At 51.6% G+C, this 18,704-nt stretch overlaps 1 protein-coding gene across 1 annotated transcript in view; it reads left to right on the top strand.

Annotated features, from left to right (window-relative positions):
* The first annotated feature begins 10,481 nt into the window (after positions 1-10,481).
* LOC102445331 (aryl hydrocarbon receptor-like) overlaps positions 10,482-18,704 on the top strand; it is a 33,442-nt gene continuing 25,219 nt past the window's right edge. The window contains exons 1-2 of the mRNA XM_075934063.1: positions 10,482-10,686; positions 13,518-13,705. Of these exons, the coding sequence (XP_075790178.1) occupies positions 10,646-10,686; positions 13,518-13,705 (229 nt within the window). The 5' untranslated portion in view covers positions 10,482-10,645. The remainder of the gene's footprint in view (positions 10,687-13,517; positions 13,706-18,704) is intronic.

Genomic DNA, 18,704 nt, shown 5'->3' with positions numbered 1-18,704 from the left:
CCAGGCAGGGACCTAAGCGACGAACGGCGCGTCCGTGACGTCAGAGGGGCCGGCGCATAGGTGTCTGCGGCGAATGCCTGCGCAGAAAGAGGGGTGGCGGAGCGCCTGGGTCCTCTCCCTTTATGTCTCCTCCCGGCCCTGGTGGGCTGGGCTAGGCGCGGGGCCGGCGGGAGTTCCCGCTCGACCTTGGCCAGGGCACCTGTCTCTTCGTGCCTCAGTTTCCCCCAGTGCCCGGTGGGGCCAGTGGCGCTGCTGCGCTGCCTCATGTGGAGGGCGGGGCAGTAATTCGGGGCTGCAGCACTGCGGGGGCCAAGTACCGATGGGGCAGGGTGGGACGCTCGCCCTATGGCACCCCAGGGAGCGGTGTGGGGCTTGCCAGGGACCCACAGCCTGGGGCTAATGACTCCGCTGCAGGCCCTGAGCACACGCTTGGCCCTGCCCGCCAAGGGCCCTGCCAGGCTGCTGTCCTGCAGTCGGACCCTCGTGCCCACCCCAAGTCTCTTTGAAATTGGAGGCGCTCAGCATGCGCACAGGAGTCTGCCTGCCCTCTCTAGGCAGCTGGCACCCAAGTTAATTCCCACACTGTTTCCACCTTGTAACACTGAAAGTGCGGGCTTGTCACCTCAAACAAAACAGACACTTTGCGTGCAGAGTTACGGTCCCGGACGATTGGAAAAAGGCAAATGTAGTGCCCATCTTTAAGAAAAGGAAGAAGAACAATCCAAGGGACTACAGACTGGTCAGCCTTAGCTCAGTGCCTGGAAAAATCATGGAGAGATCCTCAAGGAAATTATTCGTAAACACTTGAAAGGGAGGCAGTTGATCAGGAACAGTCAATATGGATTCATCAAAGGCAAGCCATGCCTGACCAACCTTCTATGATTGCCTTCTATGCTGAGACAACTGTCTCTGTGGACATAAGCAAGGCAGTGGACATGATTTACCTTGACTTTAGCAAAGCTTTTGAGTTGTCTCCTACAGTATTCTTGCTAGTAAGTTAAGGAAGTGTGGGTTGGATAAATGGACTGTAAGGTAGATAAAAAGCTGGCTAGATTGTTGGGCTCAACAGGCTCGATGTCAGGTCGGCAGTCGGTTTCAAGGAGGGTGCCCCCAGGGTCAGTTTTAGGGCCATTTTGTTCAACGTCCTTATTAATGACCTAGATAAAGAAATGGATTGCACCATCATCAAGTTCACGGATTACACTAAAATGGGAGGGGGGAGAGAGGTAGGGTCTGTCTAGACTCCAGGGTTTTGTCAACAAATTTCACATAACGTTGACAGAACTCAGCAGTTTTGTCGACGGCAGTAAACCTCATTCTATGAGGAATAATGCCTTTTGTCGACAGAGTTTTGTCGACAGAAGGCGTTATTGCATCTACAGTGTCCTTTGCGTCTACACTCTCATGTCGACAAAGCGGCTTGCTTTGTCAACAGAACTGGCTGTAGTCCAGACGCTCTTTGTCGACAGAAGCTTTGTCGACAGTATCTGTCGACAAAACTTCTGTCAACAAAAGCCTGTAATCTAGACATACTCCTAGATATGTTGGAGGGTAGGGATAGGGTCAAGAGTGACCTGGATAGATTAGAGGATTGGGCCAAAAGCAATCTGAGGAGGTTCAACAAGGACAAGTGTAGAGTCCTGCCATTGGGAAGGAAGAATCCCAAGCATTGTTACAGGCTGGGGACCGACTGGCTAAGCAGCAGTTCAGCAGAAAAGGACCTGGAGGAGAAACTGGATATGAGTCAACAGTGTGCCCTTGTAGCCAAGAAGGCTAATGGCATATTATGGTGCATTAGAAGGAACATTGCCAGCAGATCTAGATAAATGATTATTCCCCTTTATTTGGCATTGGTGAGGCCTCATCTGGAGTATTGCATCCAATTCTGGGCCCCCCATTATATAAATGGTGTGGACGCATTGGAGAGGGTCCAGCAGAGGGCAACCAAAAGGATTAGGGGGCTGGAGCACATGACTTACGAGGAGAGGCTGAGGGATTTGATCTTATTTAGTCTGCAGAAGAGAAGAGTGAGGGGGGATTTGATAGCAGCCCTCAACTACCTGAAGGGAGGTTCAAAAGGGGCTGGAGAGAGGCTGTTCGCAGTGGTGGCAGGTGGCAGAACAAGGAACAATGGGCTCACATTGCAGTGGGGGAGGTCTAGGTTGGATATTAGGAAAAACTATTTCCCGAGGAGGGTGGGGAAGCACTGGAATGGGTTACCTAAGGAGAGGGTAGAATCTCCATCCCTAGAGGTTTTTATGTCCTGACTTGACCAAGCCCTGGCTGGAATGGTTTAGTTGGGGCTGGTCCTGCTTTGGGAAGGGGACTGGACTCGATGACTCTTGAGGTCTCTTCCAGTCCTAGGATTCTGTGATACTATGATTTTAAGGTTTTCTCACCAATTTGTGGACTATTTGTGTACCCACATGCTTTGATTGTTGCACTTAGAGTTGCAGACAAAGGAAAATACTGTGAGGAGGATACATAGTTCTTATCTGTGTTGGGGGTGTTGCATGTAGGGGTGTTCCCTGAGATCACAATTTGGCCACATTTCATGGGGCACTTTCTGTGCCCCCTGCACCTCGGAGAGCTGGCTCTTGCCTCCTACCCCAACCCTCCTGATCCCAGAGGAGCTGGCTCAAGGCCTCATTTTCCCCAGGCCTCAGAACTCCCATTTCCCAGCCTAGTCCCAGAGGAATTCTGTGCCCCCATTGACTGGTGGGGCCTGTGTCCCTGATTGTCCCTCCTTGCACACGCCCTTCTCTGCATTCACACTTTCCAGAGGCCTTTTTTCTTCCTTTTGAGACACAAACAGCTCTGAAGACTATTCAGGAAAGGGCAGACAGGACACAGCCGGTTTCACTGGGTTTTGACTTCCTCCCCCACGTAGAAATACCTGTGTTTGCATGTTTGGCTGTAGAATGATGTTTCAGGAAGAGGAATTGGAATTCAATAATATGAGGTATATGGCCAGTGGTACTCAACTTTTTTTCATTCGCGACCCCCAGAGCCAGGAAAATTTTTGTTGAGAAAAAAAAAAGGTGGCTCCTTTTATTTAAAGCGTTGGTCCGCTCCCCTGCCACTCTCCCCACCCCTGCCAAGTATACACCCCCCTTGGGGGTCGCGACCTACGGGTTGCGCACTGCTGGCCTAGATACTGGGTTTTGCATGAACCAGTCTATCAGAGGTAAAATGTTTGCAGTGTTGGCATAGCTGTGTGGATCCCAGCATATGCGAGATTAGGTAGGTGAGGTAATATCCTTTACTGGGCCCACTTCTGTTGGGCCTCACTTATTCGTTTCTATTGGAATCTTAGTTATGCTGTATTCCATAAAATCCTTCTCATTTCCCCATTACTGTAGTATCCAAGAACTAGTGCTCCTGCCCATTGAGTTTTTACTTCCAGGGGCTCTGCTGCAGATGCTAAGTGCTTTAGAGTCGTTGGTTTTCTGGAAACGTGGCTCTTTCACTGTAGATTACCCTTTTGTTCCTGTTTATGCTTCTGTGCTGTGATGTACCCCAACGCTGAGCGTGTTGTGTCTGTCGTGTCTCTTTGCATTAGCCCAGGTGTGATGAGATGTGAAGGATGCAGCCGTGGTGCTCCTGCCGCCTCCCTTCACCATGGATCAGCTGCATGGTCTGGAAAGATCAAAGAAATGTCAGGTTTCCGTGGCTGTGAACATCCCGATTATTCATGAGAATTAAGAATACCATGGGACCTGAAAAACAGGTAGGGTCCAGCTCATGGAGTATACTACACTCCAAGATCGACAAACCGGGACTGTCCTCAAGTTTTCCCAGGGAAGAAAGGCTGAAATTCAACTGCGCCTGCTTTCCAGCTGTTAAAAGCGTCTCGTCATGGAGAATTTGCTCCCATTCCCGGGCTACACTTTCCTTACCACACACTCTGGTCTTCATCATTTTGAGTCATGATTACCGCTAAACGGGTGCACCATCCAGTAGGCCTAAGGGTATTTCCTCAAAGGTGTAGTGTGACTTCTGTATTTGGGAGAACAGCTCCAGTTCGGCCAACGGGACTGTATGTGTGGGGCAAATTCTATGCCTGCCCCAGGCTTATAGTTTCGGGGGATCCCACCCCCAATTATGCCCAAGCATTTCAGTAATAGACGTGTCAGCTTTATTCTCCCCATTTTACATATGAGAAACTGAGGCACAGAGCAAGTAAGTGGCTGGGTCACATAAGCTGGGACCGGCACATGGAATTTGCGCCTCAGTCTTGTGCATCTTCCCCCCAATCGTCCTTCCTCCTTGACAAAGAGGAGACTGCACAAGAGAAAAGGCCACTGGGGCTGGGTGCATTGGGTGCTTCTTCTAAAGCATTTGTTCAGTATCTTCTCCACTCTGTTCCCCTCCCCTCCCCCCGCACCTTTTCGTTCACAGAAGGGAGGATGTTGCCACAGCCTTAGAAACCCCCCTAGCAGGATTAGTCCTTCTAGACAGATTCAAGAAAAAACAAAGGATTTGTTTTTCCAATAAGCATGCTTTATGATATTTAATATGACACATGATACCCAGCGAGCCCAATTCATTTGTGCAGGAAAAGACTTTAAGCTGATTTATTTGGCAAACCAATCTACTTGTGTTTGCCTCTCCAGCGGTCCTGCCTCTTGAATGGCATTATGGAAACTTCCTTTGGCTGGCAAATTACTCTGCTCCTAGATGGCACAGTAAAGAAGGGACTCAAACATAGCAGCTTGCTTCTCCATGTTGTATTCCATGGGTGATTTACACTTCTTATATTACTGCTGTTCTTCTAGTGTCCTTGCTATCCAACAGTCTCTTAGGGTCCGTCTACACTTGCACCCTAGTTCGAATTAGGTATGCAAATGTAGCTGACCAAAATTGCTAATGAAGCGGGGATTTAAATATCCCGCACTTCATTAGCATAATCTCGCCTGCACACTATTCCGCTCGCCAGCTGATTCGAACCAGGAAGTGCACGCCGGGACACGTTAGTTTGAATCAAATCCCTTGGTTTGAACTAACGTTACTCCTCAAAAAATGGGAGCAACATTTGAATGAGGAGTAATGAGGAGTAACGTTAGTTCGAATGTTAGTTCGAAAAATGAGGAGTAACTTTAGTTCGAACTAAGGGGTTTGATTTAAACTAACTCGTCCCGGTGCACACTTCCTGGTTCGAATCAGCTGGCAAGCAGAATAGCTCATGGGCGAGATCATGCTAATGAAGCGCGGGATATTTAAATCCCCACTTCATTAGCAATTTCGGTCGGCTATGTTTGCATCCCTAGTTCGAACTAGGGAGCAAGTGTAGACGTGCCCTTAGTCTCCTCTTTTCAGCTTAGAAAAGAGGAGACTAAGGGGGGATATGATAGAGAGCTGTAAAATCATGACTGGCGTGGAAAAAGTGAAGAAGGAAAAGTTATTTGCTTGATCCCATAACATAAGAACTAGGGGTCACCAAATGAAATCAGTAGGTAGCAAGTTTAAAACAAACAAAAGGAAGTTTTTCTTCACACAGTGCACAGTCAACCTTTGGAACTCCTTGCCAGAGGATGTACTGAAGACCAGAACTTTAACAGAGTTCAAAAAAGAACTAGCTATATTCATGGAGGTTAGGTCCATCAGTGGCTATTAGCCAAGATGGGTAGGAATGGTGTCACTAGCCTCTGTTTGTAAGAGGCTAGAACTAGATAACAGGAAGAGGGATCACATGATGGTTACCTGTTTTGTTCATTCCCTCTGGGGCATCTAGCATTGGCCACTGTCGGCAGAGAGAATACTGGGCTAGATGGACCTTTGGTCTGACCCAGTATGGCCGTTCGTATGTATAGAACCTGATTCACTTGACAGAACCTTCCCAAGCTGATACATGACTCACGCTGTGAGTGTGTATAGATAGGATTGCTTTCTCTGATGCTGAAATATAGCCACCTTTGGAGTGAGGCATGCCATCTATTTAGCAGCATAAAACAACCATACTGATGTAGTTCAAACAACATCAGATGCATGAAGGGGAAGAAAAAGAAACAGGCAGTAGGGGTAGAGAGATGGGAATGTTACATCAGAGCTAATTCAATCAACCCTAAGGTAGTTCTGGTGTAACACTTCTATCTCTGTACCTTTGTCTCATTCTTTTTCTTCCCCTTCATGCACCTGATGAAGTGCATCGCAACGCACAAAAGATTAATCCATGATAAAAATTTTAGTCTGTTCCAGCAAAAAAACAAGGCGTCTGACACCTTAAAGACTAACATAGCTACCTCTGGAACTCGTCATGAGTGCCCGAGCACTAATTGGTTTAAAAGTAGCTATTCTTCTACAGAGGAATTTCACAAGTCAACTACAGTGAGAGGGTGCCGAATTGACCTTCATGTGCAAATCTAACACTGTCTCACTTGGTTAGAACAAAGATTTGAACTGGTTAACTTATTATAAGACCAGCTTTCCTTACATTCAACACCCTATTAACAGCAAAAGCTAAGTATGAGATACTTCCAGCCCACTCAACTATCCTCATTAACATTGGGACTGCAACTGACAGGTAATCTTTACTCCTCTCCTTTCTTATTCTTATTCCCCTCTTTTTTGATCCCCTCAAGATCATCTCATCTGAAGAAGTGGGTTTTGCCCACGAAAGCTCAGGATACTATCTATCTATATTTGTTAGTTTCTAAGGTGCGACCAGGATTGCTTGTTCTTTTTTTAAGTTATTTTTTAAAGTTACAGACTAACACAGCTACTCCTCGGAGTTTATTGTACTTATTTATACTATTGTTTGTTTACACGTCATATACCATTCCTGGAACAGAGATGGTCTTAAGCATCATGCAGGTAGTCCTCTGTTTCAGGAGTCTCTGACTGAAAACAAGTGCTTGGGATCCCAGGGAGCAACTCTGTGACTCTAGTTAGAAAGATTAAGGCAGAGAGGAAACTCTGTTGTTCTTTGCAACAGCTTCCCCAGTGAAACTGCATCACAAAAGGAACAGTCAACACATTCTTTAAGGATTCCGTGCTGTTCACGTGCAAAGAAAAGAAGAGCATGTAGAAATATGTGTAGCTGGAGCCATCTGGTGGCACTTTCCAGGAAAGGGTGACCAAGTATAGGACGATGTTTTGTGTTTGCCCAGATCTGTCTGGTACTCTTTCACTGCTGGGAATGAAATGTGGATTACAGTGAAATAGGGACACATTTCAAGGATGGGAATTTTTGGACTGCAGTTGAATATGATCTTCAAATTCCTTAACTACTTGAATTTGCAAAATGTATAGATTCCACGGCCTGAAGGGACCGCTGCGATCTTAGAACTTCTCCCAAATAATTCTTAGGGCAGGTCTTTGAGAGAAACATCCAGTCTTAAAAATTGTCAGTACAGGCAGTCCCCGGGTTACGTACGAGATAGGGACTGTAGGTTTGTTCTTAAGTTGAATTTGTATGTAAGTCGGAACTGGTACATATTGTACCCCAGGTGTCCCCGATTCAGCCGCTGCTGAAACTGACCAGCGGCTGACTACAGGAAGCCCGAGGCAGAGCTGCTTTGCCCCGGGCTTCCTGGAATCAGCTGCTGATCAGTTTCAGCAGCAGCTGACTTGGGGACACCTGGGGTAGAGCAGTTGGGGTGCTGCCAGGTTGGTTCAACCTGGCAGCGCCCCAGCTGCTCTGCCCCAGGCGTCCAGATTCAGCCGCTGTTGAAACTGACCAGCAGCGGCTGAATCAGACACGCCTGGGGCAGAGCAGCTGGAGTGCTGCTGGGTTGGTCTGGTAGCGCCGACCCTTGGCACGGCGGAACCAACCCGGCAGCACCCCAGCTGCTCTTGGGGACCCCTGGGGCAGAGCAGCTGGGGTACTCCTGGGTTGGTCCAGTAGCACTGCACCTCAGCGCTGTGGGACCAACCCGGCAGCCCCCCAGCTGCTCTACCCCAGGCGTCCTGATTCAGCTGCTGCTGAAACTGACCAGCGGCGAGAAAAGCCTGGTCTGCTGGGGGGGGGGGGGGGCACACTTGCTGCACTCCCCCCCCCCCCCGAGCAGACCAAGGAGACGCGGGCGGCGGGACCGCCAAGACGCACCGCGGTCCCGCCGCCTGCGTCCTCCGCGGCTTTGCTCCGCGTCTCCCTGGTCTGCTGGGGGGGGGGGAACCCCCAGCAGACCAGGGAGATGCGGAGTGGCTTTTCTCACCGCGGAGGACACGGGCGGCGGGACCGCCCAGACACGCCGCGGTCCCGCTGCCCGCGTCCTCCGCGGCTTTGCTCTGCGTCTCCCTGATCTGCTGGGGGGGGGCCCCCTCAGCAGACCAGGGAGATGCGGAGCAGCTTTTCTCGCCGCGGAGGACGCGGGCGGCGGGACCGCGGTGCGTCTGGGCAGTTCCGCCACCCGCGTCCTCCGCAGCGAGAAAAGCCCCGTTCGTAAGTAGGGATCCGATGTAAGTTGGATCCATGTAACCCGGGGACTGCCCGTAATGGAGAATCCACCATGATGCTTGGTAAATTGTTTAAATGGCTAATTATTTTCAGTGTTAAAAATGTACGCCTTAGTTCCTGCCTGAATCTAGCTTCACCTTCCAGATAGTGGATAATATTACATCCTTCTCTGCTAGACTGAAGATCAGCCCATTAAAGATCTGGTCCCCATGTAGGTGCATATGGACTGTAGTGAAGTGAGCCCTTAACCACCTCTTTGTTAAGCTACGTTCCTCCTAGGGCGAGGAGAAAAAAAGTGAGTGACGGGAGGTGAGGGGAAGAGGAGTGGAGGGTGGGGAGGGGCGGTGAGAGAAGAGGCAGGCCGGGGTGGGGCTTGGGAGGAGTACAGCAGAGGTGAGGTTTTTGGGGGAAAGGCAGGGTGGGGGATGTTCTGGCTTCCTGCTGCAGTGTCCAGTTTTTAAATATTACCAGTTGGGCGACTACATGCATTCTGCTGCAGAGCTCCATGTTCCCATGCTCCCAAGGCACGTGGACTGAGGAAATGCAAAGCTGGAAAGTTTTACTTCTTTTCCAGCCCAGGGTGGAAACATGCCAACCATCGGCAAGCGTTGGTTTCCGATCAGCGGCCTCATACCCCTGGATCCAGAGGCCATGAGACTGAATCCTTGGACCAGGACACTGGTGCAGGCATGGAGCCAAGCCGGGAAATTGGGGAAGGCAGAGATGAACGCATGTTTTTTCATTTGGTGACCTCTAGTTCTTATGTGATGGGAACAAGTAATTCATTTTTCATTATTTACTTTCTCCACACCCGTCCTTGAGACGAGACACTGGTTAACCCTAGCTTGTGGCTGCACTATTTGCCCCATAAGGAACTGAAAAAATTCCTTGGAATGGAAGCTCCATCCTCAGCCAGGTTCTCGATTCTTCTTATAAGACCTGGCCCAGCCCTGCCTGATCTGCCCTAGCACCCATTCTCATTATCCGGTGCCGTGATGCATGAGAATCTAAAGAGCATTGCTTTCTTGGTCTTACCTCTGCAATTACTTGAGTCCAAATGCTTCGCTCCTCAACTGTCCTTAGCAGGTTGCATTGCGAAGGAGAGATGTGGAAAACGAGGTACAGATACGGACGATTTAGCGCGTCACCCCAAGGTGCAGTGTGTGTCACGATATTTTACATGTTTGGGTTTTTTATGGTGCAGTTTTCAAAGGTGGTCCCTGGAGAAAGCTGTAAATTGAATCCAAGCACTAGGAAAGGGACACTGAAAGGTTTTTGCTCCAGGTGATCAAAATATTGAGGGAGCTACTGGGAGCAGGGATCCGTTGTGGAGTCAGTTTACGCAGAAGCACTGACATAGTTGGTCTGTAGGGGAGTCTCTACTCCAAGGCCAGGTCTGCATGGGTGGTGGGCAACATGCTAGGTGGGGGGAACGCAGAGCCACCCACCCCCCCTGTGCTCTGGGCCCAGGAGGCTGAGACTGTGCCTGCCTGGTCCCCTTCCCATGGTGGTGGAGGGAAGTGGCTTGGTTCCTGGAGGGGGCAGGGTCCCAGAGGAAGGGCAGGCAGAGCTAGGGGGTTGCCTCCTCCAGTCCTGCCTTCACCCACCACCCATGCAGGTCTACGTTACAGGGGAAGATCGACTTAAGAGAGCAACTCAGCTAGGTGGAGGGAGGGGAGGGACTGTGCGTGGGGAAGGACTCAGGGCCCTACCCAATGGCTGCAAACATGCGCCCCTCGCGCCTGGCCCGATTGTGCAGGACTGGGACGCAGCTGGCAGCCGCTTTCCCAACGGCCACCCCCAGCCCGGCTCCTCTCCTGCCTCGGGGCGCGGGGCTTTGCTCTCACCCCCAGCCCGGCCGGGGGAAGCCAGCGGGGCAGGGGCTCCGACCTCCCCCCGGAGGCGTCCCCAGACAGAGCGAGAGCGCCCTCCCCCGCCGCTGCCCCTCCCGCCGGCGGCCAGGGAGGCGCAGCCCGGCTCCCCGGAGATGCCCGGCGTCCGGCTCGCTCCTCGCTCCCATTGGCCTGCCGGGCTAGCCTGGAGCGCGGCCGGGGCGCAGCGCCCTGCCCAGCCATGAGCAGCCGCAGAGCGGCGGTGGGGCCTCGGAGCTAGGGCTGCGCGGCCGGCGCCAGGGCGTGGAGAGGATGCGCCCTCGGTTGGCACGGCCCCCGTGCGCCCTGGGCGCAGCGCGCTGAGCCGGGGCTCCCCTCTGCTGGCGCGCGGAGCGGCTCCCGCGGAGACAGGACAATGTACGCTGGGCGTAAGAGGAGGAAGCCGGTGCAGAGGACGTGAGTAGCGGGGCGGGGGCGCACGGCGGCACCGCGCTGCCAGGCGGGCGCTTTGCCCTTCTGGCGCCCAGAACTTGGCGGAGCAAGTGTTGGGCGGGGGGGCCTGCCCCAAAGCTTGGCCCGGAGCTGCGCCGCGCTCTGCCTCCTGCTGCCCTTGCCCCCCGGAAAGCCCTCGTTCGTTTCCAAGCGCCCTACGGCGGGCTGAAAGGAGAGCCCCTCGCGGGGTGTATGTCCTCGCCAAGGAGGAAAAGCCAAAGCTGGAGGCTGATGGGGCGCTGGAATGCAAAGCCAGCAGGGGGAAATTGCCTCCTAAAACGGTGCCGCTGAATTCCCTTCCCTCCTTGAAACATCGTCTCTGAACTTATGCAGGATGTTAGACGCACAGTCTATGGGCTGCGGCGCGTTTGCATCAGGACTGTCGGGCATGGGTAAAAAGTCTCAGAGGGGTCCCCAGCTTAGCCTGTAACTTTAAAACCAGCCAGCAATCCTGTGACACCAAAATAGGTAGAATCATGAGCTTTCGTGGGTATCTTCCACCAAGATAGGCTACAGCCTTCCCCACAGCCTGTCTGGGACCTTGGAAGATTTCAAAGACTTCCCATGGGGTATGGGGATAAGCTACTTGATTTAAACCCTCAGGAGCTTCCACTGGAAAAAGATGCTAGTGAGCCACAGTTGTCCCTTCAAGGGCTGACCTGGTTTAGTTGATAACCTTCATAAAGATTCATTATGGAAAGGGTGGTCTTTTATGTTGCCCTCTTGCTCGGCTAGACCAGTGCAGATCCTCTGAGCAGGCCCTAAAAGAAATTACCCTGCTAGACTTTTGAAATATTTGGGGTTCAAAGAGCTGCCTTCCTTGTTTTGTGGACTTTAAAAAGAGGGCAAATAGCCGATTGTTCCTGGAGTGTGTGGGTTTGCCTTTTCCAGTGTTAAGACTCACACTTATGGGGTGCATCTTCAGAAGGACAAAATGAACTTCAGGTGTGGGCTTCCTAGCCAGATGTGTATCACCCGGTACTTTCCTTTTTTGCTTTTCTTCATGCTTAGCAAATACTGTCAGTACAAGAGACGCAATTTCCTAAAAGGTCAGTGCAGTTAAAATAAAGGCCTGCTTAGCATGTCGGATGAACTAATGGTTAATTTAACCAGCACAAATGGTTAACTTGTTGATTGGCATCCATTCATGGGGACGAATGGTCAATTTTAACATTCAGTTACAAAGTTTAGTTGAAGTGCTGGCTAGAAATCTTTAAAATCTCTTAAAATATGAAGCCTTTTTGACCAGTGGAAACTATGAGGGCTGGAATTCAGAAACCAGCATGGCCTGGGCAAAGCCTGTGACATTTTCTCAACCACAAGAGCAGACTAAAAATGGAAGGGAAGAGGTTCAAAGGGGTAGCGGTTCAAGAGTAGATTTAGAAGGCAAACCAGAGGGGGGTACCCTGCCTTACGCATTCAGCAAGTGCCCTCTGGAACCAGGATTCGTTGGTTTACAATGAAATAAATCCATGTCTTTAGGAAAAGTTGCCTGAGAAAATGGAAGGCAAGAAACCACTTCGCCCGCGGTTAGGGTTGGGAAGTCGGGGAGCATGATGGCAGGATCTCTGGGGCTGAGAGGCGGTATGTGGGGGATAGGTGGGTGCCTTTGAGGTGACCCTTACAGGACTAGGGTAGAGACCACCACCTTGTTGCGTGATGGACACCTGACAAAATATCTGGGCTTAGTGACGGACATTGCTGGGGTTACGTCATTCAGTCATCATTCAATCCATACAAGAGCCCACAATTTTCCACACTGAAAAAACTCAGTAACCTAGCTAGCTAGCTAATGATAATAACAATAATAAATTGAATTCACGTTTTTTGAACATATCTTGCTGCCACAGTCAGTATTTCTGTGTGAGGTGGGTCACTGAAAAAAATATTTATCCGAAAACCATGTATCCACTGCATTGTTGTCACTGCAGGTTGCACCTCTCTGGTCCGGCACTCTGTGATCCAGCAACCTCCATGGTCCGGCATGATTTGAGTTTGCCAGATGCCCACTAAGCATGGGTGTGGCCAAGTTTCCCACAGTCCCATAAAGTTTTTTCACAGCCACCAGTCCTGGCTCTCAGTGTTCTGTGCTGTTAGTTCGCTCTAATTTACCCCTCAATGTCTTCAAAGAGCCCAGGAAGCAGTGGAAGTGTTGGTGATGCTGCTAGACAATATTGACCTCCCATGGTCTGGCAAACTCTCTGGTATGGCACCGGGTCAGATGCTGAGGGTGCCAGCCAAGAAAGGTTCAGCCTGTGTTTTTACTGTTTGTGTTTACATAATATAGCATAGTGTGATTTTTCTTTAAATAAGAAACCCGTTGGACATGAATTTCGTGTTTCTATCCAGTGTTATTTTTCAGTCAGATTTAAAACACAGGCACAGAAACTCAGTTCAGATCCATTCTGTGAGAGACCTGATCCTGCATTTATTGCTGTAAAGGGCAAAACTCACTGAATGTCATGGCTGCCGGATCCGGCCCTAAATACCTGTCCCGTGGCTTTGCGTCCGCTCCAGCATTGTCCCATCTCTGCTTTTCAATAAGTGACGGCTGCGTTCCGAGGGGGAACCAATCCCCTCCGTGCATTTGCTCCCACGGTTGGAATGTCACGTGTGGAGTTGGGTCCGGGCGGTGCCGTGCGGAGCTAGTGTGGGATACCAGATGGCGTGCTACACTAGTGTTGTAGGACAACTGATTTAATCGGCCTCGTCTGCAGTTCAGCTCGGCTGCGTGGCCTCTCTCCCTAGGCACAGGTGGGTTTGTGATGTGTCTCCTTTTGCTCCTCCCTTGGCAGCGTGAAGCCACCGCCCCTGGAAGGGGTGAAGTCGAACCCCTCCAAGCGCCATCGGGACCGGCTGAACTCGGAGCTGGAGCGGCTGGCTGGCTTGTTGCCTTTCCCCGAGGAGGTCGTCTCGACCCTGGATAAACTCTCCATCCTGCGCCTCAGCGTCAGCTACCTCAGGGCCAAGAGCTTCTTCCACAGTAAGAGCAAGGGGGGGCATGGGGAGATGGAGTGGGCCCTTTCCCATTAGATAACCTGTGCTCCCTGCAGCAGCCCCTCCCCCCCGGACAGGCATGTGCCGCAGGACCATCCCGCCGTGCCTGTGAACGTGTTGCCAGCACCTTTCACCCACCCCTGCAGAAATCAAAACGGCCGTTAGCTGCCAGCTCGGCACACCGGGGCTCTGCCATGTCCTGCTCGGATGAAGGGGAGCCCCCGGGAAGTCCCAAGGCTGCCTGAAATGGAGGCCTTCCCCATGCCTCTCCGGGGCTGCTTTCCCGGCGTTGGAACGCAGATGCCCCATAAGACCCAGCAGAGGTCTCCCGTCAGATCTCTGTGGCCTGCCTTTCCTTGGCACTGTGGCCCCTGGAGTCGTGTCGAAAATTGGTTCGCTCCAGGTGAGGGTGTGGCTCAGCTGTCTTGAATTATGGCAAGAGTAGCCCTCCCTGTTTCTGAGGATGGCCCGAGAGTTCCCATCGAGTACAATGGCATCTCTTGCTGCTATCTTAGAGGCAGGAAGTAAGGGTGCTGGGGCTGCTGCACCTAGCTTTCCCGTGTCTGGGGCAAAACCCACTGCCGGCCAGTGTTCACTGTAAGCTGTGCGCTTGGGTGGCAACTCCAAAGAGATTCCAGTACCGCTCAGCTGATTTGCAAAGCACCTGCAATTAGGTTTGTGTTTCTCCTGGTGGTGCACATTCACACCTGCCTCAGTGCGCGTACCACAATTATTCCGCAAGTGGATGGAAAAGCTTAGAAGGAACATTGCCTGAGACCCTCAGCCCCACCTCTGAGCTTACACCCCCAGCTGGAGTCCTCGCACTTCTGCACCCAACCTTCTGCCCAAAGCCTTTCCCCCACTCTGAACCCTTCGGCCACACCTCCGCCATGTGAATTGTGTTATACATGGGTGCACGTAACAAAATTAATTCTGCACGTGTGGGGAAAATTAGGGAAAACACTGTTGTCAACCCGCCGCTGGCTTCCTCCACCCTGGGTTCTGACCTGCTCTTTAAATGACCAACTTAATCCTGTCTCAGAGGTGTTGCCATGTTAGTCTGTAACTTTAAAAACAACAAGAAGGTCTGTGGCAGGCTAACAAATATATATATAGTCTCATGAGCTGTCATGGGCAAAACCCACTTCCTCAGATGAGATGATCTTGAGGGATCGTCTTAACCCTGGGGACTATACATAATTTGGTTCTCTGCATGGGATTGCTTTAAGTTCGCACTACGTTTTTGTAGCTTTTAAACTAGACTGCTTCAAGTCACGTTTCACATCCAACAAATGTGTCTCCTTGGTTGTTTTCTTTTTATTTGGCACTTTTGGCCCATGCCGTTAAAATAAACCTGAGGATGGATTCCGAGGGGCATGGAACAGAGGTAGCTGTATTAATGCAGACAGACAGAAGTGCAGATGTTTTATCTTTTCCTTGCGGTGTATTTCCTAGGTGCCGTTTTTACACAAATATGTTTCATTGTTCTCTAATCGGAAAAAATGAAGTGGCAGCGTTTTGTGGGGGAGCTGCTCATCTATCATATTTTGACAAAAGCCTTTTACTACCAGAGCACGTGATTGGTTGGGATTGCAGGGCTTTTTAAAGTTTCTGTTTGTTTTGTTTCAGGGTGTGTGACAGAGTGTAGTGCGGGGTGAATTCATCTCATCCCTCCAGCGGTCCTTTACCTTGAGGGGGTAAGACCCAGGGACTAAAATTGACAGGGTAACCCTGCTTTGCAAGGCAGTATATTTGCAAGGCAGTGTCAAATCAGTTTGCATTCAGATGATGATAGTTTCTGTTTTGTTTGTAACTTACAATTTTCACTGTTAAGCAGTCCTTCTATATGTGACACCTCACTATATCGTACATCTCCAATGCAACATTTTTAGCAGCAGCATTGTAGAAGAAATTCAGGTTTTTGGAGGTTTTCCCCCTGTTTTAATCCTTTGACTCTCTGAAATAATGGCAGCGGATTTTGAGAAATATAACCCGGTTTGAGTTGTGTTTTGAAAGGCTTTCATACTGCAAAAAAATTGCTTGCTTTGACAGCAAGCTGATGATGCCGTCTGCTGAAAAATCAATGCTGCAGTGCGGGCATTGCTTTCTCTTGAAGCATTAATAATTTAAAAAAATCGCAGCTTAAAGAATTTATAAAATGGAGGCATGGGAACTTTTTTTTTTTTTTTAACCTTCAGCTTTAAAATGGCTGGTCTTGTCACAAGGAATCAAAACCCCCGTTTCAAGGCTTCGATAGTCCTTGTCTAAGGATTCAAATGCAGTTATGTCCAGAGACTGCAGAAAGGGAGTTCGGAGGAGAAGACGCCCTTCAATAGCATGCCCTTCCTGGGTTATAGGCACCCGGAAATGTGCACAACTCTCTGCCCCTTTCATATTTCTGGATCCCGGTTTTTACATCCCTGCTGCAGCTGGGCATAGTGATCTCTGCATTCAAAAGCTCTGTTCTTTTAGGACTCTGTGTCGCGCTGTAAAGACAACAGCTTGGTTTGAGGGCACATCCTGGTTTTACCCTCTGACTGGGTCACTCCTAGGCCTTTCCTGACAGGGGCCTTAGGTTTTGGCTTCTCACCCATTAGCATCCGGGTCTAGCCTGTGGGACCATTCTCTTTTCCGGAATCTTCCTGGGCTTTCCCCTTCGCTATAGCCCCCTGATGCCCTGCGCAGCCTGGTCCGACCCAGGTACGCCCCAGCCCTTAAAGGGTGAGCCAGCCTGTTACAAGCAGGATACAACCTGGGTCTAATAAAAACTCACACACCATGTAATCCCCAGGTTTTTCCTCCCGAATCGGACACTGGCTAACAACTGTGCACCGAGGCTGGTTACAGGCAGCCGCCGCATCCCGTGAGCCACAAATTCAACTTCATCTCCTGGCAACAAAACCAGAGATTTCCATGTTGCTCTAACTCCCCTCCCTGCATCAGGCAGGGCTTTCATTTCCCACGGGGCCTTGCGAGGCTCCAGAGCGCTGGGCCTTGCTGCCTGCAGTTTGTGGGAAGCCACTGGCCGCAAATTGTGGAACTGCTCTGTGCCTGCTGCCCATGAAAGAGTATTGAGAAACGAGAGCCAAGCGGCGCTTTTGCTTGGCGAGGGCTCAGCCCTCCTGCAGGGCAGCTCTCAATACACTGGACGTGAGTACGGACAGTCAGGTTCCAAGGTGCTACACGCATCCCCCCCATGCAAAACCCACTGGCGGGGCAAGCAAAGGCAGCTTATTTTAATTGCAGAGCAAGGAGCAACAGCCTAGTGGGGGGGCAGGCTAGAAAATCAGGGTAACTTTTAGCTGGTGGAGGGTGATAAACTGCTACAGGGCTCACTAGGAGATTTAAGGGTGGAACAGAGAGGGCCAGTGTGCGGGAAGTGGGCAGAAGCCTGTGACTGCCAGAGCTCATCTGCTGTTGGGAAATCTCTGTGAAGCCCCAGGAACGATGGCCTGGGCGAGTTGTGCCCGGCAGACTGCAAAAGGAAACGTATTCAAGCCATCGCCAGTCGCTTTGCAGCGTGCAGGGCTAGGCGCTGAGATCAGCGCCCCACCCTGTGCTGCCCTGCCGGGCGCTGGAAACATTTTTTTTTCCCCACTGGGAGAATGTTTTGAAACCGACCTGGATTCACGAACGACTTTGGCTCCATGTTGTGGAAAAATTCCTGGCTGTCTGTGGTTGCGGATCACCTTGTGGTCTGGCCATTTCCTCGAAATGTTTCCCCTGCCCCCACCATTACACGAGACAGGCGTTTTTCTTGCCCTCTGGGGCGATGTGGTAGGTGTTGGATTCCAAGGCCCTGCGGGGTCCTGGCGCTTGGGGAGCTCGGGGCGGTTGCAGAGGAAGATGGGGAGCTGAGGATCTAGGCGAGCCGGGGGAGGCAAGTGGCTGGAAATGGAGGCCTGAGGAAGGGCGGAGGTCGTGCGGAGTGAGGCTGGCCGAGAAGAGGGGACTAGAAATAGCTGCAGCGCAGGAGAACAGGGCAGGGAGTGACGGGGGAGAGAAGGGAAGAGAGGAGCCGGAAGGAGGAAGCAGGAGAAGTGCCAACGGTCACCGTTGAGGATCAACTTGTTCCTTCTGCCCCGGCTCACTCTGTATCCAGCCAGACGCCATCTCCAGGTGTTTCCTCTGCATCTCCTGCTTCGCTCCTCAGCAGGACTAAGCATTTCCCGGGGGGTTGTGGCGTCTGCGTCCCTGGGGATAGTTCAGAGCAGGTTGGACAGATACGTGTCAGGGCAGGGGACTGGACTTGACGATCTCACGAGGCCCCTCCCAGTCCTATTGCTCTAAGATTCTGTGATTTTCTAGCTTAGCGATTCCTTGTGCCCTGGCTTGTCTCTCATTAGTCCGATAACCTCTGTCTCTCCCAAGGAGGAGGCAGCAGCATTGCTGTGGGTTGCTGGACCAGGGCTGCCTGCAACCCAGGATGACTGCAGCGCTCTGCTAGGGTCGGCATTTCTCGCTCCAGGCACTGAGCTCCAGGGTGCAGCCCTGGGCTGTGTTTCCGGGGCTCTGCCGTTCCCTCGTGTCCCTGGTGTGGTGCTCTCCCCTCGGGGATGGAGGAGGCTGAGTTTCCGTTCATGGAGTTTATTGCTTTTCCTAGCAGGGTGGTAGGCATGGAGCTTGGCTTTCCCATTCCCCGGGAGAGCCACGTGGCAGCCTTGTGACCCACACGGGCTCTGAGCCTCAACGCTGCCTCCTGGCTTCCCGTCGGTCCTTTCTGCTGGGAAAGCCCCTGCTGTCCAGAGCCCGCAGCAGCCTCCTGCCCGCTAGAAGATGGGCAGCATCCGGCCGAGGAGACACAGATCTCTTAACATGGACTTCCCCGCCAAAGCCATGCAGGTTTGGGTGGCATCTCCCCATGCCTTCCCCAGCCGAGGGTCATCAGAATTCATGGGGGCAGCCTGTGCCCTCCCGTTCCCCGTGTCCCTCGCTTGGTTCTCCTTCCCGCCGCTCAGGGCTGGAGGAGAGGAGGGGCCCTGCAT

Source organism: Pelodiscus sinensis, chromosome 7 (assembly GCF_049634645.1).
Source record: "Pelodiscus sinensis isolate JC-2024 chromosome 7, ASM4963464v1, whole genome shotgun sequence".
NCBI lineage: Eukaryota > Metazoa > Chordata > Testudines > Trionychidae > Pelodiscus > Pelodiscus sinensis.
Note: the sequence above shows the minus strand (reverse complement) of the source record. Positions and strands in the feature narration are given on the sequence as shown.